Consider the following 24,407-nt stretch of genomic DNA (forward strand, 5'->3'; position numbering starts at 1 on the left):
TGCCCTCAACAGACGCTTTAATCTCGCCCGTGCCCGCCGACCAACGGACGCACGGAGCTCCTGAGGCTCGGGCTGGCCAGGACTAGCCCGTGTCCTCCACGAACACGGCCATCCCTGTCCGCCCCGCCGGGACGTAGGCGAGGGCATCCACCTCCCCGCCGCCGCGGCTGGCCTTCTGGAAGTGGATCTCCAGGGCGTCCCTCATGGACTCCACACTCAGCACGTCGGGGATGCCCAAGAGCAGGACAGTCCTGGGGCAGCGGGAGGGCTGGAGCTGGACAGAGCAGGGGGTGAGCTGCAGAGCAGTGCAGGGAGAGGGGCTTCAGGAGCCCCCCGGCCCGTGCTGCCTCAGCCCGAGCTGGTGGGTGCTGCTTGCACAGGGTTCATGCCCTTACCTGCATGTTAGAGATGTCTGCACTCATGCATGGTGATATTTTGACTTTGTGTGTCCCTTTCCCAATGGGCACCTGAATAAATCCTTTTTCAATCAGCTGCTCTGCCACTGCATATGGAGAGGAAAGTCCTGAGCTGCCCAGATCCCAGGTAAGCTCCAGGGTTCTGTTCCTGGCATAGGCACCAAGGCTGACAGTGCCCAGCTCAATCACCCAGCACAGTTTTGGGGGAGACAGGATAGCCTGGGGCTCACTCAATCTTCCCTGTTCCCCAAACACAGCTTCATCTGCTCTCAGGAGATTTCCTGCCTGAGAAGACTGGGCTATTCCACCCCTGCCAGCCACCCAAGCTCAGCACATCCCACACACCTCCATCCTGTGTGAAGGTCAGCACCACCTGGTCAGAGTCCTCCAGGAACTCCCTGCTCTCCACCTCGCTGCCCCCATTCTTTGTCTTGCTGAAGAAGAGCTCCAGCTTGTCCAGCAGTCCATCCTTGGAGATGTCCAGGCTGGGCAAGTTAGACACAAGGATGCTCCTGCTGCTCTGAGTCAGCCTGATCTGTGGGTGGCAGTGGCCAGTCAGTGCCAGGGCAGTACTGGCCCCAGAGCTCAGGAGAGCAGCGCTGGCTGTGGCTGGTAGCTGTGCCCTGGTCGAGGCAGGCTCAGACAGGGGAAGCAGCGTGGCCAGGGCAGCTCCTTGGCACAAGGAGCTGGGGACCCACGGGCCCTACCTCCAGGGCAGATGGCACCAGGAGCTCCACTGGCACTGCCTTCACTTGCATTCTGCACTGGTCGAGCTCCTCCAGTTCCCCACAGCTCAGCTCCACCGTGTGCTCCCTCAACTCAATGATCCTCTGGGCAACTGTGGGCAGGGAGAGCCCACAACACAGGGGAGTGACTGCCCACTCCCAGCACTTTCCAGGACAGGACACGGCACAGCAAAGGTGTCAGAGAGGAGGCACAGCCCCACACAAAGCAGGGAGAGGGGCAGCACCAAACTCTGGCACAGGGAGGGGACACAGGGCAGGCCCCAAAATGATCGAGCACCTGGCCAGAGCAGTGTTCTTCTCACACTTACCCTTTGCCTCCTCAAAGGTGATGAGAGCTGAGCCCCCCGGCAGAGGGTAGCGGATCAGCGGGGTGAGCATCAGCTTGTTCATGTCGTCCTTGTTTACTGTGAGTCCCTTAAAGACCATTTTCTTTTCGGGCAAGGCAGATAACATCTAGGTTCAAGTACAGACAGCACCTGGAGGAGACTGGACCCTGCACAGGGCATATCCCTGCCAATCCACAGACTAGAAATAAACTCATGGCTCAAATGAACAGCTGGAGAACCTCAGCAGAGTCTCTCCTAGTCTCTCTCTGTGCCTGGAATCCCAAAGCCATGACCAGAGCTCCTGGCCCTGGCAGAGGAACTGCCTGCTAGCAGGAGCTCTTCCCGTCATCACAAAGTGCCCAGCTGCATTCAGCTGCAGCTTCTCTAGCCAGGCTTGTGCCCTTGCCAGCAGACCCAAGTGCCCACACACACTCTGTTACCCTCACAGGATCATTCCAGAGGACCCTCAATTCTTCCAATTTATTTTTCAGAACCTGCTTCTCCTGCCTCAATCTGCTGTTCTCCTCCTTTATTGCAAAAATCTGGAAGGAAGGAAGGAGAGAGTGGGAATTAGGGAACACCAGGACACAAGGGGCTGCAATACACTTCTGTTCTGAGCACAGCACTGCTTTGGGCACAACTCCACCCCATTCTCCTGCTCTTGACTGTCTGCAGCTCTGCCCTGGTTCCTCTCTTTGAGAACAGCCCTCCCCTTGCTGCTGCACTGCACTTCTCAGCACAGGCCTTATGTTTCCCATGAAACCTCTGCTGGATCCCAAACAAGTGACCTCAGAGCAGTGACCTGCCTGATGCCCTGCCACCCTTCCAAGCCTAAGACACATCCACTGAACACTGACCTGGCAGGCTCTTTCTTCATCTCCATTTAAACACAGCTGTTGCTCAAAAATTTTATTAAGTTCTTTCTTCAGCTCTTGTGTCTTTTGCTCTGCAGCTTTTTCGGCTATTTGTAGCTTTGCATGGTCTTGCTCCAGAGCACTGTAAAACTCCTGTGAGAAGCACCATCAGACAGCAAGACCCTGACGACATTGTGTCACCCCCACCAGCCATCCAGCCCCGGCTGTGCCTTTGGGAGTGAGCCTGGACCCTAGAACAGCCTCTCCTCTACATGGGATTTACTCCTCTCTGCCGCTTCTGACTCGTAGTCCCAGAGGAGACTGGAGCTCCCTCCTGGCCAGGCCGGAGCGCAGCCCGGACAGTTGGGATCCGGCCGCCCTACCCCTCTCTCGGCACAGCCGAACCCACCTTGAGCCGCTCGACCTCCCTCCGGAGCTGCTCGGGGCCCTCCGAGCCCTCGTCCTGCGGGCCCTCCGGGGGGAACAGCCGGATGAAAGATTCCTAAAGACAGGAGAGGTCTCAGCCGCGCTGCGCCGCCCCCCGCCCGCAACTCCTGAAGTAATCCTCCCCGTGGTTCAGCTCTTCCTCACCTCCTCCGAATCCATCCCCGCTCGGAGCGGAGCCCCGGTGAGCCCTGCCCTGCCCGCAGGGACCGCTCTCGGCTCGCCCCGCGCTGCCGGGACCCCGCTCTCGCCTTTCGCTTTCGTTTTCTTGGCCTCGCTCCGCCCCGGCCCCTCCGAGCGCAGCCCCGAGCGCGGCCCGGGGGCGGTGGAAGGCCGGGCCCGTCCAGCCCCGCCCGATTCCTCACCACCTCCATCTCCCCCCCATCCCGGGCCCGCTTAACTCGCCTTCCCTGAGCACCCACCTGCCCTGCCAGCAACAGCTAACACAGAAATAAACTCTTCCTGCTCCTTTACAACCCGAGCCAGCCCCTGCTCCCCGGCTGGCCAGCAGCCAGCACTGCCCCGTTTGGGAAGCTAAAATCCACAGGTTTGTCACCACATAAATCACTGGGCACTTAGCCGACACCCAGAACCATCCGTTTGCCTTCCCTCTCTCACAAGGATCACCTCAGTTTTGGGAGTAAGAGATTTGCCCTGTGACAGGAATATCAAGCACCCTGCAGCTGCAGAAGGGAAGTGCAGCCCTGGCCATGTGGATGCTGAATGTGAGATCAGCAGTGTCTGTGTGAAACTAAGTCACATAACCTTCTCACACTGGCCTGAGAACTTGTGAGGAGGAACTCAAAACAGTCCTTGGAGAAGGAAAACAACCTTTGCAGGTGGTGTTTTTTGTCTCCTTGTTGTTTACTTGTAAGAAACAGTCGAGGGGTGTTGTTCCTAACTGTCCAATGACAGTGATATTAGCTTGATGACCAACAAAAGTTTTTACTTTTTCAGATCTTTTTGGAACTGTCTATAAAAGAGGATCTGGAAGACTAAAACAAGCTCCCTTTGCAACTAAACTCGAGAGTCTCTGCTGTCACCATCCCATTTCTAGTACAGTGTGACATGGCCACACCTGGAGCAGTCCAGAGGTGACACCTGCACCCACGGCTTGGGCTGCACAAATGCACTGATGCTCATCTGGACTGCAATGGCTTTCCTGGCTCTTAGACACACAGAGGAAGCATGACCACACCACAAAGGCCACTGCTTGTTTGTTAAATAACAAAAAATTCATAGTTTTTAATAAACATTTATTGATGCAACCCTGTTACACCTTTAGAATCGCAGCTTCTGGAAAAACCACTTATTCTTGCCAGTTTTGTACCTGAAAGAGAACACACAGGTTAGAGAAGGATGTATACTAGCAGCTAACAGCACCAAACCCATACCTGAGCTGTCCCAGACAGACAGAATGCAGCACTCAGCTCACCCAGAGGCAATTCACCCAATGTCTTTGGCCTGGGCTACAACTAAACCCACTTTAAATATTGAAATTCCAAGGGAAGCAATTCCAGGTCCCAGGTTTCTCATGAAGGACACCTGCACTGTGTAGTTTCCACCCCAACAGGCACAAGCACAGGGCAGGGCCATCCTGCAGGACACCTGGTGTGGCAGGGGGAGATGCCCGTGGAGAACATCTCGGGGGCTGCCTGAGATACTCTGTATCCCACTGAGGTCACACAGCTCCTCCCTCTGAAGGAGCTTCTGAACAGAAAACTGTAAAGAAATATCAGCAACCCAAGCACTCCCACGCAAAGTGTCAGCACTGCCCTGGCCCACCCAGGCCAGTGGTAAGAGAAGATGGACTGGCAGCACGTTCTCAGATCATCCCTGGCTCCTGAAGGCCCTGCACGTGCTGGCACAATGCTGCACACACACACAGGTGGAAAGAACACGCTCAACAAACATGCATGCAAAGAAGCTGGGGCACAAGTGCCAACTTGGAGACTCACAGCCACACCAAGTCCCCACCCTGGGGATGCGCACCACCACCACTGAGGAGACAAACTCCCAACTCACCTTTCCTCAAATTTCACCTTGGCTTCACGTCTTGCTTTGCGTTTCAGAGCAGGATCCCTGAACACATCCTTATTGACCACAGTTTTGTCCAGGGGAATATCCACAGAATACCTGGGAGAGGGCACAATGGTTCAAAAGGGGCCTGGTACATAGCACAGGGCTGAAAACCAAGCCAGGATTGGTCAAACACTCATCCTAGTGTCCAGTAAAGGAGTTACAGCTCCTCAAGTCTCCTCAGTTCAGGAGTCACCAAACCATTAAAGCAGTCTCAGTTCAGCCTATACAGGGAACAGCCACACTTTTTCTGAGGGATTCGCAGCTGTGTTCGAGCTGTTTCCACCACCAGCTCTGTGGTGCCTGGGAGCTGCTCTGGGAGCTCTGAGGCACAGTAAGAAATGGCCCTGCCAGTTCCAGACCCCCACAGCTGTCTCAAACTGCTCACCTGCTGACACCCCTTGAGCAAAGGGAAGATCGGCTACCCTATTCCAAAAGTCCATTAGTCCACTCAGCCCCAGACCCCAAACTCCCTGTTTTTGCAGGGCCTGAGCCTCACATTCACTCAGCCACATCATTAACAGCCTTGGTAACTCCCGGTGTTCAGTAGAAAACACAAGAACCACGAAAGCAGCCAAGACTCCTTCAGCCGTGCCTGCAGCAGCACTCCCGGGGCCGCACTCACCGAGTGGGCATCAGGTGGTTGTAGTTGTAAACCTTCACGAAGGACTTGATCTTGGATCTTTTAGCGATCTTTTTCTTGCCCATGGCAGCCGTCACCTTACGCGGGTAGCGGTCGATGCCGGCCACCAAGGCATGGCTGTAAGGCCGGTCCGAGGTGCCATCGTCGATGTTCTGAAACCAACGGGCAAAACCGCGGCGGTAGCACCGAGGAGCCGCGGCCGCGCCAGCCCCGCAGGACCCGCGGCCGTGCCGCCCCCGGGCTCCGGCTCGCCCCGCAGGACCCGCGCCCGTGCCGCCCCCCAGGCTCCGGCTCGCCCCGCAGGACCCACGCCCGTGCCGCCCCCCAGGCTCCGGCTCGCCCCGCAGGACCCGCGCCCGTGCCGCCCCCCAGGCTCCGGCTCGCCCCGCAGGACCCGCGCCCGTGCCGCCCCCCAGGCTCCGGCTCGCCCCGCAGGACCCGCGCCCGTGCCGCCCCCCAGGCTCCGGCTCGCCCCGCAGGACAGCGCGGAGCCGCCGGCTCAGCCCCACGCTCACCTTTACGATGACGGCCTTACGCCCCGAGTAGCGGCCGGCCAGCACCAGCACCACCTTCCCCGGCTTCATGAACTTCCCCATCTCTGCGGAGGCAGCAGCCGGCAGTCAGACCGCGCCCGCCATCCCCGCCCCAGCCGCCGCCGCCGCGGATGGCGGCGGATCCCGCGCCCGCCCGCACTCACCGAGGCTCCGCTGCGATGGCGCCCAGGCCGGAAGAGAAATGGAACGCGGCGGCCCCGCCTGTCGCTCAGCGATATACGTCACTTCCGCCGCGACACCGGCAGCCACTGCCGTTCGGCCGTGCCGGGTGTCCGCCCCACTCCGCCCTCCCCTGGCACGGCCGTACCGCATGTCCGCTTCCCTCCGCCCTCCCCGGGCACGGCCGTACCGGGTGTCCGCCCCCCTCCGCCCTCCCCGGGCACGGCGGGCGGCGCGTCACAGCCCCGGTAACGGACAGAGCAGACGGGATGGCGGCAGGCTCAGCCCACAGGTACTAGAGCGGTATTTAATATACCCCGCGGGACACCGCGCTGCGCTGACCCCAACACAAAAGCCTCAACAAGGACCTGGATCCGTTGGACAGAGCGCCCCAAGGGACACAGACTGCGGAGCTGCTGGGGGAGACCCCGGGCACCTCTGGATCGGCCCCCATCGTCTCCTAATCCACCCAGGGGAGGTCAAGTGCCGTGTGACCAGGCAGCCCCCAAGGTGCCTCCACACCTGCCAGCTCTCTCCTCCATGAGGGATCGTGTGCGCACGGTAGAGCAGAGACTGTGAGAAACAACCACAAAGGAGCTCAGCTGCACGTCCCACGGGCGTTCCCCCACCAGCAGGCCCCGTGGCCAGGCCTCTGCCCCCCGAACAGTCATTGGCCACTGGGCAGGGCAGTTTGGCCAGAGAGCAGCAGGGAGTGGGCAGGGTGAGGTGCTGCCCAACCTTCAGCCTCCAGCTGCTGTGCGGGGGCAGCATCGGACAACACACTGCCAGCATGACACCCTAAGATTTCCCTAAAAGCAGGTACCAAAGAGACAAACTTGGTCTTACAAAAGCCAGGCTTCTTGAGCCCAACAGCTGCCTACTAGTGGAAAACGAATGATCTACAATAAAAACACATCAAAAAGCATCTTTGATGTTTTTCAGCTGCCGAACAGCCAAGTCAACCGGGAGGTTGAACTTCAAGTTGCTCAGGCGGCTGAGGAGGGTGAGCGCGCTCTCAAAGCCGGTGTTGGCCATGTAGCTCCAGGGCTGGTAGTGAGACTGAACCAAAGCTCCAGACTTGCAGATGAGGTTGAGCCATGAGACCAGGCGCTGCTCGTTGAGCGCCATGCACACCAGCGCCTTCAGCTCCGAGTCCGCGCTGCGCTTGAAGGGGCCGTGCTCGGTGAGCACCGTGTGGATGGCTGCCAGCAGGCTCTGCTTGGGGGTAGCCACCACTGCTCCTGTCACAGGCAAGGCGAAGGACTGGGAGAGCTTTCGAGCTGGGGATTCCACGAAGGCTTGTCCGTTCTTAGCGTTGTAATACTTGACAAAGAGTTCCCAGGGGTGCATGGTGCGCGGCGAGGGCGTGAACGCGGGAATCAAGCATGCGATGGGGGCCAACACCAGGCTCATGCCCGGGGAAGAGGCGTAGAGCCCGTGAGCCATCAGGTCCCGCAGAGCGACCGTCAGCTCCCTGCGCACAGCCAGAGTCAGCTCGTCTCTGCCTCCCAGGGGAACGTCCTGCAGCTCAGAGGAGCAGATAACATGCTCTGTCTGCTGGTGTTTCAGGGCAAGCTGCCTCACCCGCTCCACCGACAGCTCCAGTTTCTCAATTAAGGGGGAGAAGTCCTGGTTGTCTCGGTCCTTCTGCCAGAGGGTGCGAGGGATCTGACCTGTGGCACAGCCAAACTGGCTGACAGCAAAGATCTGCAGCACGGCCAGCACGCGGCGCATGAGCTGCAGGCCAGTTTCTTGCATCCTTCTGGCATCTTCTGGGTTCACTGACCAGGTGAGAAAAGAGAAAAACACACTCTCATTAGGAAGTCAACAACTCTTCTTGTTGGTAGTGCAAATATCTGAAAATCCCTTCAGGCTAGCATTCTGAGTAGCAGCAGATGCCTCATGCTACATTACTGTATTTCCAGCAGGTTCAAAGGATAAGTAGGAAGGTGTCAAAATCTAAAGAACACTGGATCCCCCCAGCTCACTGTACCTGCTCACAGGGCTCAGAGCTTGAAGAGTACAAATTACAGTGTGTTTTGTACCGAGTATCAGCAGTCTCTTCCTGACCTCCACTGAGAACTGAGCCCACCCTCCATGCCACATGCACAGGCTCTGTGACTACTCTGATGATCCCATGGACACAGAGTAAAGGAAAGGGTAAAGGAAAAAGACACAGGCCTGCAGCAGAGGGAGTGCAGAAGCAGAGAAACCAGCTGCCAGGGAAAAGCAGACAATGAATCCAGGGAGAAGCTGTAGCTTTGGTGAGTGCTGAGCCCAGCAATGCCCACCTCTGTTCCCAGAAAGCCGGGTGCTGGGTTTGTAGGAGCCTCCACAGTCACAGTGGCCATCTTCTGCCTTGCCAGAGCTTCCAACTTCATCTACAAAAAATATTTCATATCATTATTTCACATTTGTGAATTTCAGCTACATATCCCAAGTATTAAGGTCAACATTCCTCAGACCCCTCTAGACCTCTTTCATCACTCTTATCAATACTTTTCCTCGCCATCAATTTAGAGAGATCTGCATTTTTCTGTGACCCAGCAGCTGTTGCTGCATCTCCCAACATCTGTGACCTTCCTGACTATGTCAGGGAATTACAAAGCAATTCAGTCTGCTCGTTCAAAAACTCATCACTGACCCTGAATGAAGTTGATGAACATTTCAAGGTCCCTTATCTGGGTCTTCAGTTGTTCCACCAGCTGCTCCTTCACCCTGGCTGGATTCACAATCTGTGCTATGGCAGCATCCACCCTCTGCCGCAGTTCCTCTGGAGTGAGCGTTGCAAAATCTTCACTCAAGTCCATATCCAGCTTCTTTATCAACTCATTTATAATCATCTGCAAAACACAAGTGAGCAGTGAGATTTCACCACGTGGCACTGGTGCCCAGGAGCTTCAAGTATCCTTTCCCAGAGGTTCCCTCAGAAACAGAACACCTGTGCTGCACAGAAATAATTGCAAGACACAGAAGAGGTTCACACATGTAGACAAACTCCTGATACTCTATTATAGCTGCTGGTGGGAAATACAGGCTGATGAGTGCCTACAGTCTGTAAGACACTCACAAGGGCTAGGAAATACAGCAGGAGGATTTCTGTGCCTTACCCGTTGTCTTTCCATAACCACAGACTGTGGTAGAGAATCATAGCTGCCCTCTTGGTAAGCAAAGGTCTCTAGGTCATCCAGCTGTGTCTTGAGCTGCAGGATCAGCTCTCTGTGCTTCTCCTTCTGGACCTCAATTTGCTCCTGCTTCTCTTGCTCACCCTGAAAAAAAGTTATCAGTAAGTAAAATCGAAGACTTCTTGTCATATCCAAGCCACAGAGAACAGGATTATGACATGAAGAGTATCTCCTGCAGATCATGTACATCATGATATGATATGATGATTGCATAGTGAGCACTGCAAACCAGCCTGAGAGAGAAATGTGTCTGAGCACCAAGCAGAGGTACCAACTACATCACCTCATCTGATAAGGGATGGGAAGCACCTCTCCAGACCGCTTGGTGAGAAGAACCCTCATCCCATCCCACAAGGCCAGGATCCAGGAAGAAAGTGGCCAAAATAACATGTACATATCACAGATCCTCTGAGTCACCTGTGCTGTGCCAGGGCGTGGAGCGGTGACACACCACTCAGGCCTGCAGAGCACATCGCTGCGAGCTGGCTCCGAGTCACCAGGGGCCTGTGCACGGCTGGTGCTGAGCTCCGTGCAGACTCGAGCACCGCGGGCACCGCAGCCGCCGAGCCCCTCCCGGCAGCGGGATCGCTGAGCTCCCGATGGGCTTCAGCGGGCTCAGGCCCATTTACCGACCCCGGGGCAGGCGGCGCGGGCCGGGGAGCCACAGGACGCCGGTACCCGGTGCTCTCTACGCTCAGCCCTGCCGCGGGCACTCACCGGAGCGCCGCCGAGACCGTGGGGAAGCGGCGCGAGGCAGCCGCGGAAGGCGAAGTCCTCGAGGTCGCGGAGCAGGCGCTGCTGCTCGGCCGGGCCGGCCCGGGCCACCTGCCGCAGCCGGAACTGCACCTGAGCGAAGTGTGAGGCGAGCGCCAGCAGCGCCCCGTGCAGCCGGCGCCGCTCGGCCCGCAACCGCGGCACCGACTCCGGCGACTCTCCCCCCGTGGCCGTCTCTTCGTCTTCCTCATCCTCCTCCGCCGACACGGCGCCCACCGGCGCCCACCGTTCGCCGGGGCCCAGCGAGCCGCCCTCTCCCTCCATAGCCACCGCTACCGCCGCCGCGCCGCCGCCGCCATCTTGGCACCGAGGGGCGGGAGTGGGCGGGGCCATGGGAGGGGCCAGCGCGCTCCCTCGCGGCGCGGCGGCGGCCGCGGGGGCGCGCACCGGGGGTGGGGCCGGGGTTGTTGTCCCAGGATTGGCTGTCCCAGGATTGGCTCTCCCGGGATTGGCTGTCCCGGGATTGGCTGTCCCGGGATTGGCTGTCCGGGGTTGCTGTCCCGGGCCCGGTCCCGTACTCAGCAACCGCGCCCCCGGCCCGAAATAGCGCGGGGCGGGGTCGACACCGCCATGGCGAGGTGAGCACGGCCGGACGGGACAGGCAGCGCCCGTAACCCATGCACAGCGCCCGGTGCCCGGCCGAGGCACCACCCGACAGGACCCTCGGCCACGGAGCAGCGGGGAGCGGCGCCGGGTCAGGCGGAGGGGAGCGGACACGGGCCGGCCGGGCCCCGCCGACTGCCCGGCCGGGGGCGTGCGGGGCGGGAGAGGGGAGCGTCACGGGGCCGGTGTCCACCGCCACCGCCCGGTCGGCACCCGCCCGGCTCCCACTGCCAGCCCCGTGTCCGAACGGGCAACACGTGGCCGTGCCTCGCCCCCCGTGCCGGCCCTGCTGAGCGCTGCTGGGCACCGGGAAATGCCCGCTGGTGACACCCGCTGCTCTGCTCCTCCCCAAGGCAGCCTGCCAAGACATTGTGGTACGACCGGCCGCGGTACGTGTACCTGGAGTTCTGTGTCGAGGACAGCTCGGACGTGAAGGTTGACATCGAGGATCACCGGCTGGTGTTCAGGTGAGCTGCCACTGCCCTGCCGACCGACACGGCCCTGCTCAGAGGACCGGGAGGACACTGAGAGGACAGCACGCGTGGCCTCGGCTCACTCCTAAGCCTGGTTGTTAAAATGTTTTGGCAGTTGCAAAAATGCAGACGGTGTGGAGTTCTACAATGAGATCAATCTGTACGCCAGGGTCAACTCCAAGGTGAGGTTTACCGCCAGCAAACTGTTCTCTGACAGCTTCTGTCAGGCTCAGAGTCAGAGGTGATCTGTGCAGTCTTGAGCACTGATTAACATGGAACCTGCCCATCCTGAGAGCTTCAGTGGGCTGAGCCTGAGAGCCCCAGCCCTGGGGCTGATACAGTGCTGCCTTGAGCCAGAAACAACCTGTCTCTCTGGTTCTGGGACCCCACAGCCTGCGCAGGGCTGAGCTTTAACCCTGTGCAGAGGGGAGCCCGGCAGACACTGAGGCACCCCTGATCTCTTGGCAGGACTCACGGGAGAAGCGCTCTGACCGCTCCATCACCTGCTTTATGAGGAAGTGGAAGGAGAAAGTGGCCTGGCCGCGCATCACCAAGGAGAACGTCAAAGTGTGTGTGGTGCCTGGTGCCTCAGTGTGTGTGCTATCCCCACGCAGCATCTCGTGCCCCCTTGGAACCAACCTGCCCCCAGAACACACACAGGGGACCCCAAGACAGGAGCTCCCAAAAAAGCCCATCCTGATAATCACCACTAGTTCACAGACTTCTGCCCTCCAGGAAGGATGTGGCAAACCTTTTCCTTGACACACTAAGGATCAGGATCTGTGACCAGGGACTCGTGCTTCCTGCCCCTCTCCAGTCTGAGCAGGCCCCTCGCCTGCACAGGAGCTGTCTCTGGGCTGCAGGTCCCTGCTCTCAGGGGATGCTCTTTGTGCCCACAGCCAGCCTGGCTCTCTGTTGACTTCGACAACTGGCGAGACTGGGAAGGGGACGAGGAGGTGGAGAGGGCCATGGTGGAACAGTACGCAGAGGTGAGCTGGGCCACCGGGCTCAGGATCCTGGGGCACATCCTGGGGTGTGTGGGATGGGGGGACGCCAGGCATTTGGGAATCCAGCCTTTTGTTTCTCACCCAGATGCTGGAGAAGGTGACAGAAAAAGCCCCCCCACCAGCCATGGATGACCTGGATGTAAGTACCACCGGCCAGCTGCTTCCTGATGCCCTGCCGAGCACAACCCAGCCTCAGCCTTCCGCCGCCTCCGGAACAGCGGCAGCACCTCCCGCTGCACCCCTCGGGCAGCCTTTCCTGCAGCGGGCGTGGAAACGCTTCCCGGGGCAACTGGCTGGTTCCACCCGCTGCAAGCGGGGCTGGCCCGGTCTCGGCCCAGTCCCTGGCACCTCGCTCCTCCCTCCCGCAGGATGACTGACGCCCAGGCAGCCGGTGCACGGGCGGCGGGCACCGAGGAGCAGCGCGGGCAGGATTCTCCGAGGGAGCGGGGCCGCCTCAGCTCGTGCGTCACCGCGGGCAGCGCTCCCGACCCTGCGCGGCGGGCACGGTCCGGTCTCCCGTAGCCGGTTACCCTGGCGGGGCACGGGGCAATAAACGTGAACTGCCGCAGCCGTGTGCCGTGCGCTCGGGCCGCCGCCGCACCGGGCACCGGGAGCCGCTCAGCGCCCCCGGCCGCGGGAGCGCGCGGCGCCGGCGGGAGCGCGCCCGCGCCTCACCGTGCAGGCCCCGCCCCCTCGCGGCACGGCGGCCGCCACCGCCGGTCCCTGTCCGTCCGGGGCCGCCCTCGCCGCCAGTCCCGGCTCGCTTGTACCGAACGGTCGTGATGGTGTTCCGGTGCCAGCGGGACAGCTGGGCCCGGCAGGTAGCGTCGGGCCGGGGCCGGGGCGCGGGGCAGGCCCGGGCGGGCCCTCACGGTCTCTGTCTCAGTTCACCACCAGGGTGGTGTCGTGCCGGGCGGCGGAGCTGCGGCCCGAGGGCGGCGGGGAGCCGGTGCGCGGGTTCCAGGTGGTGCTGGAGGACACCATCCTCTTCCCCGAGGGCGGCGGGCAGGTACGGGCCGGGCTAGGCCGGGCGGGGGCCGGGCCGGGCCGGGGCCGGCGGCGCTGATGTCCCGTGTCCGCAGCCGGATGACCGCGGCCTCATCGGGGACGTGCCGGTGCTCCGCGTGACCCGGCGGGGCCCCGAGGCCGTGCATTTCGTGCCGGCCGCGCTGGAACCGGGCGCTGAAGTGCTGCTGTCGCTGGACTGGGAGCGCCGCTTCGACCACATGCAGCAGCATTCAGGTCCGTGCCGGTAGCGGGGGGCGCCGATGGGGCGGGGGGCGGTCAGCGCCCGGCCCGTCCCCTCCCTGCTCAGGGTAGGGAGAAACCCGACAGCTCTGTGTGCACAGTCTGTTCCCGGGAGTACTGAGGGCAGCAGGTGCCCCTCTGCGACCTCTCCTTGGCGTGTAAACAAACGCAACGAAAACAGGTTGGAAGGGAAATTCAGCCTGCTTCGTAGCCCCCAGCGAGTCCTGCAGTGCTGCCGGGAGCCGAGGCTCGAGAGGCCAGAGCTCTGTCCTTGCTGCTGCTGAGCACTGGCAGGAGCCCCTCAGCACCCAGCACTCGCCTGGTTTGGAGAATGTCAACGGGAATGACAGCCTGACTGAAAATACCAGTGGCACTCAGAGCTAGTGCTTGCACATTTCTTCCAGGACAGCATCTCATCAGTGCCATTGCAGAACAGATGTTTGGATTCAAGACGACTTCATGGTGAGCAGGATAAAGGTTCCTTTTGACCCCAGTGTTCTCTTGTTTGGCACATGCCACCATGCTGCCCCACACAGAGCCTGAACACTGAAACGCCAAAAGCAATTTGGACATTTCACTTGAGCTCAGATGTTGTGGGAGAGCTGACTAACCTGGAGAGAACCTGTACAGAGTGTTGGCTCTGTCTTGTCCTCCTTAAGTGTTTGGTTTCCATCTGGTGCTCTGAACACAACAGTGAGAGGAGGGAAGTCTGTTTTGTTTCAGTCACCACATTCCCAGCAGTGGAATTCTGGTTCTGCACCAAGGGACCTCCCAGCTGGTCTCAGCTACAGCAGCCGATGTTCTTTCTTGGTGCAGGGAGCTGGGCCGTCAGCGAAGTGTCATTGAGCTGGACACCCCCTCAGTGACAGCCGAGCAGGTCGAGGCCCTGGAGAGGAGCCTGAACGAGAAAATCCGGGACAGGGTTCCTGTAACAGTGAGGGAACTGGCTGCAGATGACCCTGAAATTGAAACAGTGAGTGGTGGGAGAGAACTGATGGGATTCGTGGGACCGGAATAACTGAGCACAGATGTCACCTTCTTTGTCACTCTTCTCCTCTGCCAGGTGAGGAGCCGGGGGCTGCCTGATGACCACGTAGGGCCAGTGCGTGTGGTGGACATCAAAGGCATCGACTCCAACATGTGCTGTGGGACTCATGTCAGCAACCTGAGTGACCTCCAGGTGGGTGGCTGCAGCTGGGCTGCCTCTGGGAGCCACACTCCACATGGAGTACAGCCAGAGTCTGTGGGATCCACAGGCTGCTTGAGACTGTGCTGATGAGGAAAGGGGTGTCAGCAGCCTCAGGCTGAGGGAGGCTCACACACAGGCTGGGCACCTCAGATGCTTTTGTTTCCTTGTTGCAGAACTCAGCCCTGTGTGCAGCAGTGACATTTTTGCACTGCCAGGGGTGTTGGCCTTGTTCCCTCTGCTTAAAGCTCTGATATTTTTGAGTGTTCATTGTGGATGAGAAATTTCCTGTGCAGGGAAATGGTGATAGAATCCTAGACCTGCCTTTAAGTATTTGTACTTTCTCAGTCATTGGTTAGAGTCTTCCCAGCAGAGACATCCAGATGCCCTATACAGAGTGCATCTCATTGCTAGAAAATTGCATAAATTCCACTGTACCACTATCCCTTTTTTTTTGTATGTTGACCTTATGGCTGATTTTAATCAATTTATTTTCACTAGCAGACAGTCAAAATTTGCCACAAGGCATAATCTGGTAGGAAATGATCACCTGTGTGAATTACCAAAATGCTGTTGTGACCAGGTTGATTTTCTTTTTAAGGTTATTAAACTCCTTGGCGTGGAAAAAGGGAAAAAGAACAAAACCAACTTGGTTTTCTTGGCGGGAAACAGAGTGCTGAAGTCAATCGAACAAAGCCACAGTACTGAGAAGGCTCTAACCTCCCTGCTCAAGTAATACCCTTTCCACTTCTGTTAATCTTCACTCTTCCTCCTGAGAGATACCACATAAGCCTCAGGGTACATGTTGTGGGGCTGTGTATGATGTTGCCTGTTTTGCTCCTTTAGGAAATCCTTCCTTTGTCCTTCAGAACAGTGATCCAAAATCTCCCATTTCTTTCAGAAATGGGCCAGGTGAGCACGTAGAGGCTGTGAAGAGACTGCAGAGCTCTGTGAAACTGCTCCAGAAGGTACAAGAATGGCTGAGAAAAGTGGGTTGTCACTATTTCCTGTACACCTTTAGCTGTGGTAACTGAGAGTCAAATCATTGGCTTCCATTTTTGTGGCTATTATGGAAAGTGCTCAAACCTCTGGGAACACAGCTGTGTTCACACTGACTGCTGCAGCTGCAGTACAGTTCAGTTGCTTTTCTTTCAGAATAACCTGAACCTGCTTAGAGACATTGCTGTTTTGATAGCCCGGGACTTCAAGAGCAAACCTGCTCCAAAGCAGCTGTTTGTATTGCACAGGTATGGGGGAGCTCAGGGAGGAGGGGGCAACAATATCCCACACATTTTGTGACAGTTGGATCTCTCACATTTGTGCAGTTTGTTTTCTCAAGGAAGAATGTAAACAAATAAATGGAATATTAAACTGCCTTGGCCTACTGCAAAGTTGTGTAATTAAAGGAAGTTGTTCATAATTCAGTCACTCAATTCTTCTGGTTTTGTAGCTGAGAAATTAATCCATCTAATGTGTCCATCTAATTCCCTGTGCACTTGATATTTTCAAATAAAACCAGGAAGCTCTGTTTCTTAAAGATAACACATAATTCTCAACATGTCCATGGGAGTGTCCAGTGAGAATTTACATAGACAAATAAGAGCAAGAGGCCAAAATCCCTGATCAGGCACTTGGTTTCTGATTGAGATTTTGTACTCTGGAGGGGGGTTTTGCTTCTTTCTGAAGTGTTTTTTTATCCATCCATACAGGAAAGAGGGTGATTCTGAATTTATGAACATCATTGCTAATGAGATTGGGACAGAGGTGAGTCACTTATGAAGACTAAACTGATTTTTCTGGTTTTTCACCCATTATACACAGACAGGGACTGCCAGGCTGCTGTTCCTCACACAGTCATGATCTGGAGCTCTGGTTCCTTTGACAGGTACCTGAGGTGACCTGTCCCCAGCAGCTGCAGTCTGTAGGGCAGTCCCCAACAGTGAGAATTCAGAGCACTGAGGAAGAGCCTTAACCCCCCAAGAGTTGTACAGAGTAGAAACAGGTTAGGATAGGATTAGGCAGGAGTAGAATAGAAAGAACAGAAGGTTTCAGTCACAATCACCTAATTCAACTGCCAACTGAATCTTTTTAACTTGGTATACTCCAGTATTGTTCTGTCCCAACAGCACATGACTGAGTACAAAAAGTTCAGATGCCACTTCCCTTTTACTTTTCTCAAGCAGTCTCAGTAGTGCACATAGACTTCCAAATTGTCAGTTTGCTGTTTGTGTCCTGTGGCCAGTGTCTGTCCTCTTCTTGGATGAGGAGGGCACTGATTTATCTGGAACAAGGCCCATCTCTGTCCACAGGAAACCCTGCTATTCCTGACTGTGGGAGATGAAAAAGAAGCAGGACTCTTCCTTCTAGCTGGACCTGTTGAAGCAGTTGAAAATTTAGGTCCCAGGTAACATGTTTTGTGATTTAACTTGAGTTAGAATTCTGATGTTGCAGACTGAGCAGCCAGGCACAGATCTGTGTGTGCTGTCTGGAGCAGGTTGGGCTCCAGCCTGTGGTGTTGTTGCTGCAGGGTGGCAGAACTGCTGGGTGGGAAAGGAGCTGGGAAGCGTGGCCGCTTCCAGGGCAAGGCAGCCAAGATGAGCCGGCGAGGAGAAGTGCAAGCTCTGCTCCAGGAATTCATTAGCCATCAGAACCCTGGAGCATAAGAAACAATTCTCAAAGTAGGTTTGTCTTCCCTTTGTTTGCATAGGCCCCGTGAGCTTCTCTACCAGAGAATAAAGACCTGAACCCAACAGCTGGTGTGCACATGCTCTGCGTGGGCTGGTTTGGTGCTCACGGAAATGGGGAGGGGATCTGCCATCAATGCTTTGCTGCAAGGGCTCATTACTCAAGACAAATGGTACAGGGATTAAAGTAGCCGTTGGTTAACCACTTTGTAGGGTTCCTAAATCCAGAAGGGGCCTCTTGCTGGCAGTACTTTGGGGCATTTGGCTTTGTGCCAGTTGCTGAGGAGGAGTTGCTTGGCACGAATGCTCAAGCAAGAGGCAGCTGGTCCTCCCAGACACCTTGGGCTGGGCAAGGGCAGGGAGTAGCTGGAGAGAAGAGCAGGTGCCCCACAGGCAGATCATTCCCCACCATGTACCAACTGCTTTCCCCTGATGGGGTGCAGTTGTTACTGGTCATTTTTTGACCATCAGTAGTTTCTCAGGTTGATGAAACTGTAAACTCCCTAGGGATCAGGCAGATCTGTCCCTGGTGTTCCCTCAGCTCACCTTTCCTGCCCAGGCAGGCCATGGAGCTGCTGCAGTCTCCTCTGGAGGATGTGGCGTCACAACGGGGCACAACAGGTAATTTGAGAATTTCCCCTTCCCCTTGCTAGAAATGGAATGACAGGTTTATTCCAGATGTTGGTAGTACACAGAGAAACAGAATAAAAGAAACCTCCATCCTAGGGGAAGTTTATCTGCCATGAGCAAGGGGATGGGAGCAGCCCCAGCAGATGGGGTTCCCAGCTGTGACTGCTGCATGGCCACAGCCTTGGCTGAGCTCTTGGGATGGTGTCAGAACACAGGAACCACCACTGGGGCCTGGAACTGGGTATGGGGTCAGAGCTGCAGGGCCTGGTGCTTTGGGAGCAATCCTACACATGCACACAGTCTGGCAGGAAGAAAGTACCTGCACCTCCCTATCTATTTTGGACTGTCTCAGACTGAGGATGTTTACTGAGAAAGTAAACAGGGCTGTACTGCCTGCACAGCTCAGAGGCTGCAGGTTGAGCCCACAGGATTTCCTGCTGCAGTGAGCACTGGGCTGGGGTACTGAGGAGGGAGGGGCATGACCCCAATGACCCCAACCCCACACCGCACCCAAATGCCAGTTCTGTCCCCAACACCCTGGGGGCTCAGCACAGCCTCAGCTGAGCCAGTTGGTCTCAAAGCTGAGCTTGTTTCTGGGAGCAGTGAGGTGACACAAGTTTGTTCCTGGCACAAAGTGCACCCAGAAGCCTTGGATAAACAGCACAAAAAGCAGCTCATTGGCCTCACTGTGCTGTCAGTGTTCAGCTGCACCTCAGGGCAAAAGGTAGAGGCCCAGGGCACTAGGCATGAGGCTTCCCAGTGGCTTGAGCGTGTCCTGCAGGTGTTGAGGGTCTTCAGCACCTGCCAGGAGAAATGTCCTTTACCATCTGCAGGCCATGCCACAACCCTGCATCCAGGAGCTGATCCCCCATCCCATGGCACTGGCCAGCAGGACACTCAAACTCGCCAGCCTAAATAATGTTCAGCTTTAATAAAATCCCTCCTGTGCACAACCCCACCCCATGTCCTGTGTGCACAGGTGTGTGTTACGCATGTACACACATGGGCGTGTGTGCACCCTGCACTGCCTCACACACAGGTGAGCACCAAACGTCCCAGGCCTGGGGGGGTCTCTCCATGTCACAGTGTCTGCCCATTCCTGTCACAGAGCTGCCTCTTCAGCCGAGCTGAGAACCCTGCTCGCTGTGGTGCTGTCCCCAGCCCTGCAGCATGGAGGTGGCCTGTCCCCACGAGCTGCAAGGGAGTGCAGGACCTCCTGCTGCTGCTGCTGGGTCCTGGGCAGGTGACTCCCAGCTGTGGGTGAAGGAGGGACAGCAGGGGAGTCCTGGGCACACAGGGCTCTCTGTGCCACCAGCCATGAGAGCAGCGTGGCTGCCACTGTGTGTCCGTGTTGTGGGAGCCACCCGGCAGCAGCACTAGCCCAGCCTCCGTGGTCCGCTCCCAGGGCAGAACCAGCCCGTGCAGATTCAGCGGGAAGCAGACAGCGGCTGAGGTGCAGCCAGGGCCTGGCAGCTGTCCCTGAGCCCAGGGCTGGGGTGTCTGCCTGCCTTAGGCAGCCTTTTTGTCCTGTGTGGCCAGGAGCTGGGAGAGGCAGTAGGGGATGAGGCCGACAGTAGCCAGCGGCACGGCCGCGCTCTTGCAGAAGGAGAGGGCGTAGAAGAGCAGCTGCATGTGGGAGGGTGGCTTGAAGGCATCGAAGATGTGGAGGATGAGGAGGGAGGCAGCGATGCAGCCCAGGCGGAAGGGCAGCTGCTGGCCCTGCTTTAACCGGGAGCTCTCCTGGTACATATGGGAGTTGAGGGCCAGCCCCAGCCCGAAGAGGATGCCCAGGTTACGGAGGAGGCTGGCAAAGGGAGTGGTGTCAATGTGGACCCACTCAGGGTGGCTGCACCACTTCTGTGCCTTCTCCAGCGTCCAGAGCAGGTCCACGCCGAATGTCCAGAGCAGCAGGTAGAAACCCAGGGTGAAGCTGAAGAGGAAGACGGTGATGCCCAGGTACCGCTGGAAGCTGGCATTGTAGATGCAGTGGACATGCTGGAAGGTCTTGGCCACGGCCATCCCTGCCGGGGAGGATTGGTCAGTGCTGTGGGTACTGCAGTCCAGCACAGTGGTGCTGCAGGGCAAGGGAAGGGGGTCTGATGCACTCACCTGAGAAAACCCCTGCAATCACCTGGTGGGGGAAGTGAGCAGCAATGAAGACTCGGGACATGCAGACGCAGACCTGAACTGCCCAGAACCCAATCCAAAGCACTGTCCACAGCACCCTGGGAGGGACAAGTGGCCATGTCAGTGCCAGGGCCAGCTTGCACTGCCATCATGTACTCCAAACATCTGGCTGCTGAGCCTGTCCCCATGCAGACCCTACCTGAGGTGCTGCCAGGCCACAGCCTTGTGCCTTGATGGGCTTGGCTGTGCCTGTCAATGCTGGGAGCTGCCTCTGCCTAGAACAGGTGGTTTTGGCACACAACTTACCAGTATTTGAATGTCCTTGACTGCTTTTCTCCTCCAGCAGCAGAGAGGAGAGCCGTCACCATGACATAGTACACGCCTGCTGCACCCATGGCATGGCCAGATGGGCTCCCTGGGCAAGAAGAGAGACCCAGGTCAGACTCTGCATGGGCCAGAGCCGAGCACAGGCAGCTGTGCTGAACCACCAAGGGTCAAGGTCTGCTCTGTGCAGGGGCTGCCCTGCCTCCTTCCCCTGCAGGCACAGCTAGTGTCCCCAGGAGCTCAGCAGTAAGGGCCTCCTTCCAGAGCTGTCCAGGGGCATGTGCTGCCTGCAGGCTGCCAGCCACAGCCCTGGCCAGGCCAGCACCCCCACTTTGTGAGTGCAGGTCACCCCCTGCCCCTGGCTGCACACCCCTAGCATGGCTTGGGGAACCCTACCGGGACCAGTCTCGCAGGTGAGCGGGAACTGCTGGATCTCTGGTGCGGAGTTGTTGCCATAATAGTCTGTGTCAAGGACCCACCAGTATGGTCTCTCCCCAAAGAGGATCCTGAAAAGAAAGAAGGGATCTAGGGAGGTCCTGGGCACAGCTGCAGCTTTAGATCTGCCCTGGGAGATGGAAGTAGCTAAGGACCCACAAGTGGTCCAGGGCATTCTGACAGACACAGCACCCAGCTGATTGCTTGGTTCTGACAGCTGGCACTGCTTGTCCATGTCCCCATCCCCGGCCCTGAGGGGAAGGAGCAAGAACTTCCTGGAAGCAAGTCAATATGACCTCTTGTAGACAGGGGCTCTGTGAAGATCCCCCCACTCAGCACCACAGCCCTGGCTGAAGGGAGGTGCAGAGGCTCCATCTCTGCTTGGCTCTGGGAAGGGGGGAGCTGTTGCTGCATGGCTTGGGAAGGAGTGCCCACTGTCACTGTTCAGCTGGGGCTGAACTCTGTTTTTTGTTCTGCTCTGGCACTGGGGCTGAGAGCACCCATCCGGCCCACATTAGCCCAGGTGTGCCAACACACAGTGGGAGTGTTGGCTGGGGGCACTTACCACTTGAAGACGAGGTTGAGCCAGTCTCCAATTACAGCCACCCAGATGAGCCTGATGCCCACCGCTTCACTGAAGTGGAACCAGATGGGGAAGAGGACAAAAAAAGCATTCCTGAGATCAGCAGCATAAGAGATGAAGAGGAACCAGTCCTGGGAGCCCTGGAAGCGCTGCTGCAGCCAGTGTGTTGTCCTGATGCCTGCATCATGCAGGAGGTTCATGTTGGCCTCCATCCTCCTCTGCTGCCGCTGCCCTCAGTGTGGCTCTGCCTGTCCCGTACTCCACTGTGCCACTGGGGTTTTATACTCTGCAGGGTCTTGTTTGCAGCGGGCAGGTCACTGTCCCAGCACTGATCTTTGGACCCAAAACCACTCTTTCCAAAGGTACATCACCAGGGGGTTGTAACAAACATGTTTGGAACAACTTACGTAAAAGGGGAAAACAGGCTTCGAGGGCACGTGGAGTGCAGTGTGCTCCAGCTCCAGCAGCATCCCCTGCCCTGCCCCATCCCCTCACTCAGGGGGATCCTGCAGGCCTGGCTTCTCCAGCTATCCAATACAACAGTTCAGCTCTGACTGAACCACAGCCTTGCTCCATTACTCTGTGTAATGGAGTGACAGTGTGTGTGACAGTCCTGCAGAGCTGCCATGTCCAGGGTTGACAATTGCTCTGGTCTCTCTGCCATCCCCCGTGAACCACCACCAGAGCATGGCAAGGATGTCCAGGAGCATGGAGTGGCTGCATGGAGCAGAGGACAGACTGCCCACCCCCCTCCTCATTTGCCAGGCTTATTTAATCAGGACTTTGCATAATGGGAAACGTTCAAAGCCATTGCTGGAGGTCCCTGCAGTCCCAGACAGCCAGGCCTGGGATGCTCCTGGCTGCCAGCCATGTTCTTCTGATCTCTAGTGGGGGGCTAAAGGACCCTTGCAAAAAGGGACAGCACTTCTCCTCACAGCACTGCTCCACTGGGTTAACCCCTCCTGCCCCATCAGACCCAGCTGTAGGTACAGAGCCAAACACACAGCTCATCCTGCGAAGCCCATGGCCATCCCCTCCACCCCAGCTGCACTCTGCTGTCCCTGGCACTGCAGCTTTATCCTCCACAGCTGCCAAAGCATGGACACACAGCCCTGCAGCAGCAGCACAGGGTGCCCAGCCAGCACCCACCGCAGCTGAACAGGCAGCGAGGCATTAATGATCAACAGCCAGTGAAATGCATCACTTATCTCCCCCCTGAGAAAATTCACGTCAGGATCCTTGAACCCCTGCCCTATGTTGTTTGTCTCTGTGAGAGCTGTGTCCAGTAGTGAGCCCTGCTGACAAATAGCAGCACTTTCAGGCCCCATCCTGCCCCTCTGCCCATGCAGAGCCCAGGGAGCCATGGGGTCTGACAGGTAAAACACCAGCAAACCTCGCTCCCTGGGACATGGGCATGGGTGCCCTGTGAGACAGGCAAAGGCCACAGACTCAGCCCTGCTGCAGGCATGTCCTATCCAGCTTGGCCTTGCTGCACCCAAGGAAGGTGGTCCCAGACCCTGGACTGAGCTCCTGACCTGCAAAACATCCCAACAAAGCAGAAGTTTGTACAGAAATGGAATTACTCTTGAAAAGCAAATTCCCCAACAGCTCATTCCAGGGTCGTCAACTGAGAGTGGCTTTGGCCAGCGTGAAGGAATGCAACAGACTTGGCTTCCGTTCCAAAAATATTTTGAAACCATCAGCAATAAATCCTTCACAGGAGATTTCACAGCGGAAAATGGGGCAAAAGGTGTTGGGGGATGGAAAAATTCACTGCAGGAAAACTGGGGCCAGAGTGGGGAGAGGGCAGGAAGCAGGATGGAAGCAGTCACCTCCTCCCTCCCAGCACAGAGGACAGAGTGGCTCAGCCCTGCTGTGCAGTGCCAGGAGCACATGGCACTGCACAGGACAGTGCCAGAGGTGCCAGGGGCACACAGTCCCAGTGCTGCTCCATGGCCTGCCCTGTGGGTGAATGCCCAGCCCCAAAGTCACTGTGTGGATCTGGGGCAGGGCAGGGAAGGAGCTGAAGCTGCCCAGGCACTGCAGCGTTCTGCATCCTGGCTGCTCTGACAATTGCTCAGGGTCCAGCTCATCCCCTGTGCTCTGCAGCCCTGCCAGCAGCACCTTGGGCATGTGCACTTTAAACTGGCTGGCTTTCCCAGGGAAGGAGCGGGGCCAGGCTGGGAGAACCCAATTTCTTGCCCCGGGTCTGTGCACAGCAAGCCCAGGAGCAGCTCCCAGCCCAGGAGCTGTGTGAGGGCAGCAGCTGGCTCTGGGACACGCTGTGCCCGTGATTCCCAAGGTTCCAGACGTAGCTCTGGCCAGTGCAGCACCAGTGGGTGCTGTGCCATGTGCAGTGCCAGTGTTTGGTCCAGAATGTTCCCAGACAGCTGCAAGGTGCAGGCTGTGCTGTGGCAGCGTGGTCACTGCGTCAGTGCACGAGCAGAGTCCAGGCAGCACCGCACATGTGGGCACGCAGTGTTGGGCTGGGAGCTGTCTGGACACGACCTCCCTCTCGCACTGCTCCTGGCAGGAGCCTCTGGGCACAGCTCCTGCTGTCACCCCAGGGCACCCAGGGACCGCTGCAACCTCTCACTGAGCCATGGCCTGAGCTGCCCTCTCCTCCCATCACCTCTCCCATGTGCTGCAGCAAGCTGAGCTGGCTCCCAGGGGCACATGGCAGTAGGGCTGCTCAAGCCCCTCACAGCACGTTCTGGACAGACCCATCCACTACAGCAGGGGGTTAGAGGGGATGGATAGCCACCATGCCCCCAGGGACACTTTGGTGAGTGCTTAGCCATGTGCCAGGGCTGGCACTGGCCTCACCAAGCTCCTTGGTGTCCCCATCCCAGCCTGGCACGGTGGGGATGGGCTCTGGGCTGTGGGATCCTGCAGCCCAGAGCTGCACATGCAGCCAGGGGTGTAGA

At 57.8% G+C, this 24,407-nt stretch overlaps 6 protein-coding genes and 1 long non-coding RNA gene across 14 annotated transcripts; 3 read left to right on the top strand and 4 right to left on the bottom strand.

Annotated features, from left to right (window-relative positions):
• IFI35 (interferon induced protein 35) lies at positions 1-3,088 on the bottom strand. 2 transcript variants are annotated; one of them, XM_023947659.2, is made up of 9 exons: positions 2,934-3,088; positions 2,752-2,844; positions 2,346-2,495; positions 1,929-2,030; positions 1,471-1,615; positions 1,124-1,254; positions 762-951; positions 396-502; positions 1-274 (listed from the first exon to the last, which is right to left on the bottom strand). In XM_023947659.2, exons 1-9 carry the CDS (start codon positions 2,946-2,948, stop codon positions 83-85), a joined length of 1,125 nt encoding a protein of 374 aa, XP_023803427.1. In that variant the 5' UTR covers positions 2,949-3,088; the 3' UTR covers positions 1-82. The 2 variants fall into 2 exon arrangements, with proteins under 2 accessions (XP_023803427.1, XP_023803428.1); XM_023947660.2 differs by having other exon boundaries at positions 1,935-2,030; positions 2,934-3,087.
• On the top strand, positions 458-4,054 carry LOC147649178 (uncharacterized). The gene is made up of 2 exons (XR_015279512.1): positions 458-543; positions 674-4,054. It is a non-coding gene; the product is annotated as an uncharacterized LOC147649178 (long non-coding RNA).
• Positions 4,026-6,492, bottom strand: RPL27 (ribosomal protein L27). Its single transcript, XM_086864378.1, has 5 exons — positions 6,206-6,492; positions 6,024-6,106; positions 5,491-5,660; positions 4,812-4,922; positions 4,026-4,116 (listed from the first exon to the last, which is right to left on the bottom strand). Exons 1-5 carry the CDS (start codon positions 6,372-6,374, stop codon positions 4,068-4,070), a joined length of 582 nt encoding a protein of 193 aa, XP_086720504.1. The 5' UTR covers positions 6,375-6,492; the 3' UTR covers positions 4,026-4,067.
• A 10-nt stretch (positions 6,493-6,502) lies between these two features.
• RUNDC1 (RUN domain containing 1) lies at positions 6,503-10,557 on the bottom strand. The gene is made up of 5 exons (XM_023948432.2): positions 10,124-10,557; positions 9,332-9,490; positions 8,866-9,064; positions 8,513-8,602; positions 6,503-8,002 (listed from the first exon to the last, which is right to left on the bottom strand). The coding sequence occupies exons 1-5, from the start codon at positions 10,511-10,513 to the stop codon at positions 7,137-7,139; spliced, it is 1,704 nt and encodes a 567-aa protein (XP_023804200.2). The 5' UTR covers positions 10,514-10,557; the 3' UTR covers positions 6,503-7,136.
• Positions 10,558-10,670: 113 nt separating this feature from the next.
• Positions 10,671-12,831, top strand: PTGES3L (prostaglandin E synthase 3 like). The gene is given in 8 exon segments (XM_086864404.1): positions 10,671-10,758; positions 11,137-11,250; positions 11,372-11,438; positions 11,725-11,823; positions 12,156-12,210; positions 12,213-12,245; positions 12,349-12,402; positions 12,632-12,831. Coding segments are annotated over 7 exon segments (423 nt in total). The 5' UTR covers positions 10,671-10,750; the 3' UTR covers positions 12,396-12,402; positions 12,632-12,831.
• Positions 12,832-12,923: 92 nt separating this feature from the next.
• On the top strand, positions 12,924-20,035 carry AARSD1 (alanyl-tRNA synthetase domain containing 1). 7 transcript variants are annotated; one of them, XR_015279517.1, is made up of 14 exons: positions 12,924-13,084; positions 13,150-13,272; positions 13,346-13,505; positions 13,916-13,973; positions 14,328-14,484; positions 14,575-14,691; positions 15,299-15,429; positions 15,599-15,665; positions 15,853-15,944; positions 16,407-16,461; positions 17,007-17,101; positions 17,225-17,375; positions 17,889-18,002; positions 18,845-18,968. XR_015279517.1 is itself a non-coding variant. In XM_086864390.1 (13 exons), exons 1-12 carry the CDS (start codon positions 13,046-13,048, stop codon positions 17,358-17,360), a joined length of 1,230 nt encoding a protein of 409 aa, XP_086720516.1. In that variant the 5' UTR covers positions 12,924-13,045; the 3' UTR covers positions 17,361-17,375; positions 17,941-20,035. The 7 variants fall into 7 exon arrangements, 4 of the variants coding, with proteins under 4 accessions (XP_086720516.1, XP_086720517.1, XP_086720518.1 ...); XR_015279519.1 differs by having other exon boundaries at positions 17,923-18,002; XR_015279518.1 differs by having other exon boundaries at positions 17,941-18,002.
• Positions 18,922-24,345, bottom strand: G6PC1 (glucose-6-phosphatase catalytic subunit 1). The gene is made up of 5 exons (XM_023942715.2): positions 21,463-24,345; positions 20,859-20,968; positions 20,445-20,553; positions 20,121-20,236; positions 18,922-20,032 (listed from the first exon to the last, which is right to left on the bottom strand). The coding sequence occupies exons 1-5, from the start codon at positions 21,690-21,692 to the stop codon at positions 19,521-19,523; spliced, it is 1,077 nt and encodes a 358-aa protein (XP_023798483.1). The 5' UTR covers positions 21,693-24,345; the 3' UTR covers positions 18,922-19,520.
• Between the last annotated feature and the right edge of the window lie 62 nt (positions 24,346-24,407).

The sequence above is a fragment of the Cyanistes caeruleus genome, chromosome 27 (assembly GCF_971803275.1).
Source record: "Cyanistes caeruleus chromosome 27, bCyaCae1.hap1.1, whole genome shotgun sequence".
NCBI lineage: Eukaryota > Metazoa > Chordata > Aves > Passeriformes > Paridae > Cyanistes > Cyanistes caeruleus.

Excerpts from the sequence above, each read along its gene's own strand:
- IFI35 (XM_023947659.2), bottom strand. Across the intron at positions 2,031-2,345 it reads ATGAAGAAAGAGCCTGCCAG|ATTTTTGCAATAAAGGAGGA; the intron begins GTCAGTGTTCAG and ends CCTTCCTTCCAG. Across the intron at positions 275-395 it reads CAGACATCTCTAACATGCAG|CTCCAGCCCTCCCGCTGCCC; the intron begins GTAAGGGCATGA and ends TGCTCTGTCCAG.
- RPL27 (XM_086864378.1), bottom strand. The coding sequence starts at position 6,374 with ATGCGGTACGGCCGTGCCAGGGGAGGGCGGAGTGGGGCGGACACCCGG. Across the intron at positions 6,107-6,205 it reads GCCATCGCAGCGGAGCCTCG|AGATGGGGAAGTTCATGAAG; the intron begins GTGAGTGCGGGC and ends CTGCCTCCGCAG. Across the intron at positions 4,117-4,811 it reads AAGGTGAAATTTGAGGAAAG|GTACAAAACTGGCAAGAATA; the intron begins GTGAGTTGGGAG and ends GTTCTCTTTCAG.
- RUNDC1 (XM_023948432.2), bottom strand. The coding sequence starts at position 10,513 with ATGGCCCCGCCCACTCCCGCCCCTCGGTGCCAAGATGGCGGCGGCGGC. Across the intron at positions 9,491-10,123 it reads ACGGTCTCGGCGGCGCTCCG|GGTGAGCAAGAGAAGCAGGA; the intron begins GTGAGTGCCCGC and ends ACTTTTTTTCAG. Across the intron at positions 9,065-9,331 it reads TGGTTATGGAAAGACAACGG|ATGATTATAAATGAGTTGAT; the intron begins GTAAGGCACAGA and ends TGTGTTTTGCAG.
- AARSD1 (XM_086864390.1), top strand. The coding sequence starts at position 13,046 with ATGGTGTTCCGGTGCCAGCGGGACAGCTGGGCCCGGCAG. Across the intron at positions 13,085-13,149 it reads GGGACAGCTGGGCCCGGCAG|TTCACCACCAGGGTGGTGTC; the intron begins GTAGCGTCGGGC and ends TCTCTGTCTCAG. Across the intron at positions 15,666-15,852 it reads CTGTGAAACTGCTCCAGAAG|AATAACCTGAACCTGCTTAG; the intron begins GTACAAGAATGG and ends CTTTTCTTTCAG.
- G6PC1 (XM_023942715.2), bottom strand. The coding sequence starts at position 21,692 with ATGGAGGCCAACATGAACCTCCTGCATGATGCAGGCATCAGGACAACA. Across the intron at positions 20,554-20,858 it reads CACCTGCGAGACTGGTCCCG|GGAGCCCATCTGGCCATGCC; the intron begins GTAGGGTTCCCC and ends CTTCTTGCCCAG. Across the intron at positions 20,237-20,444 it reads TCAAGGACATTCAAATACTG|GGTGCTGTGGACAGTGCTTT; the intron begins GTAAGTTGTGTG and ends TGTCCCTCCCAG.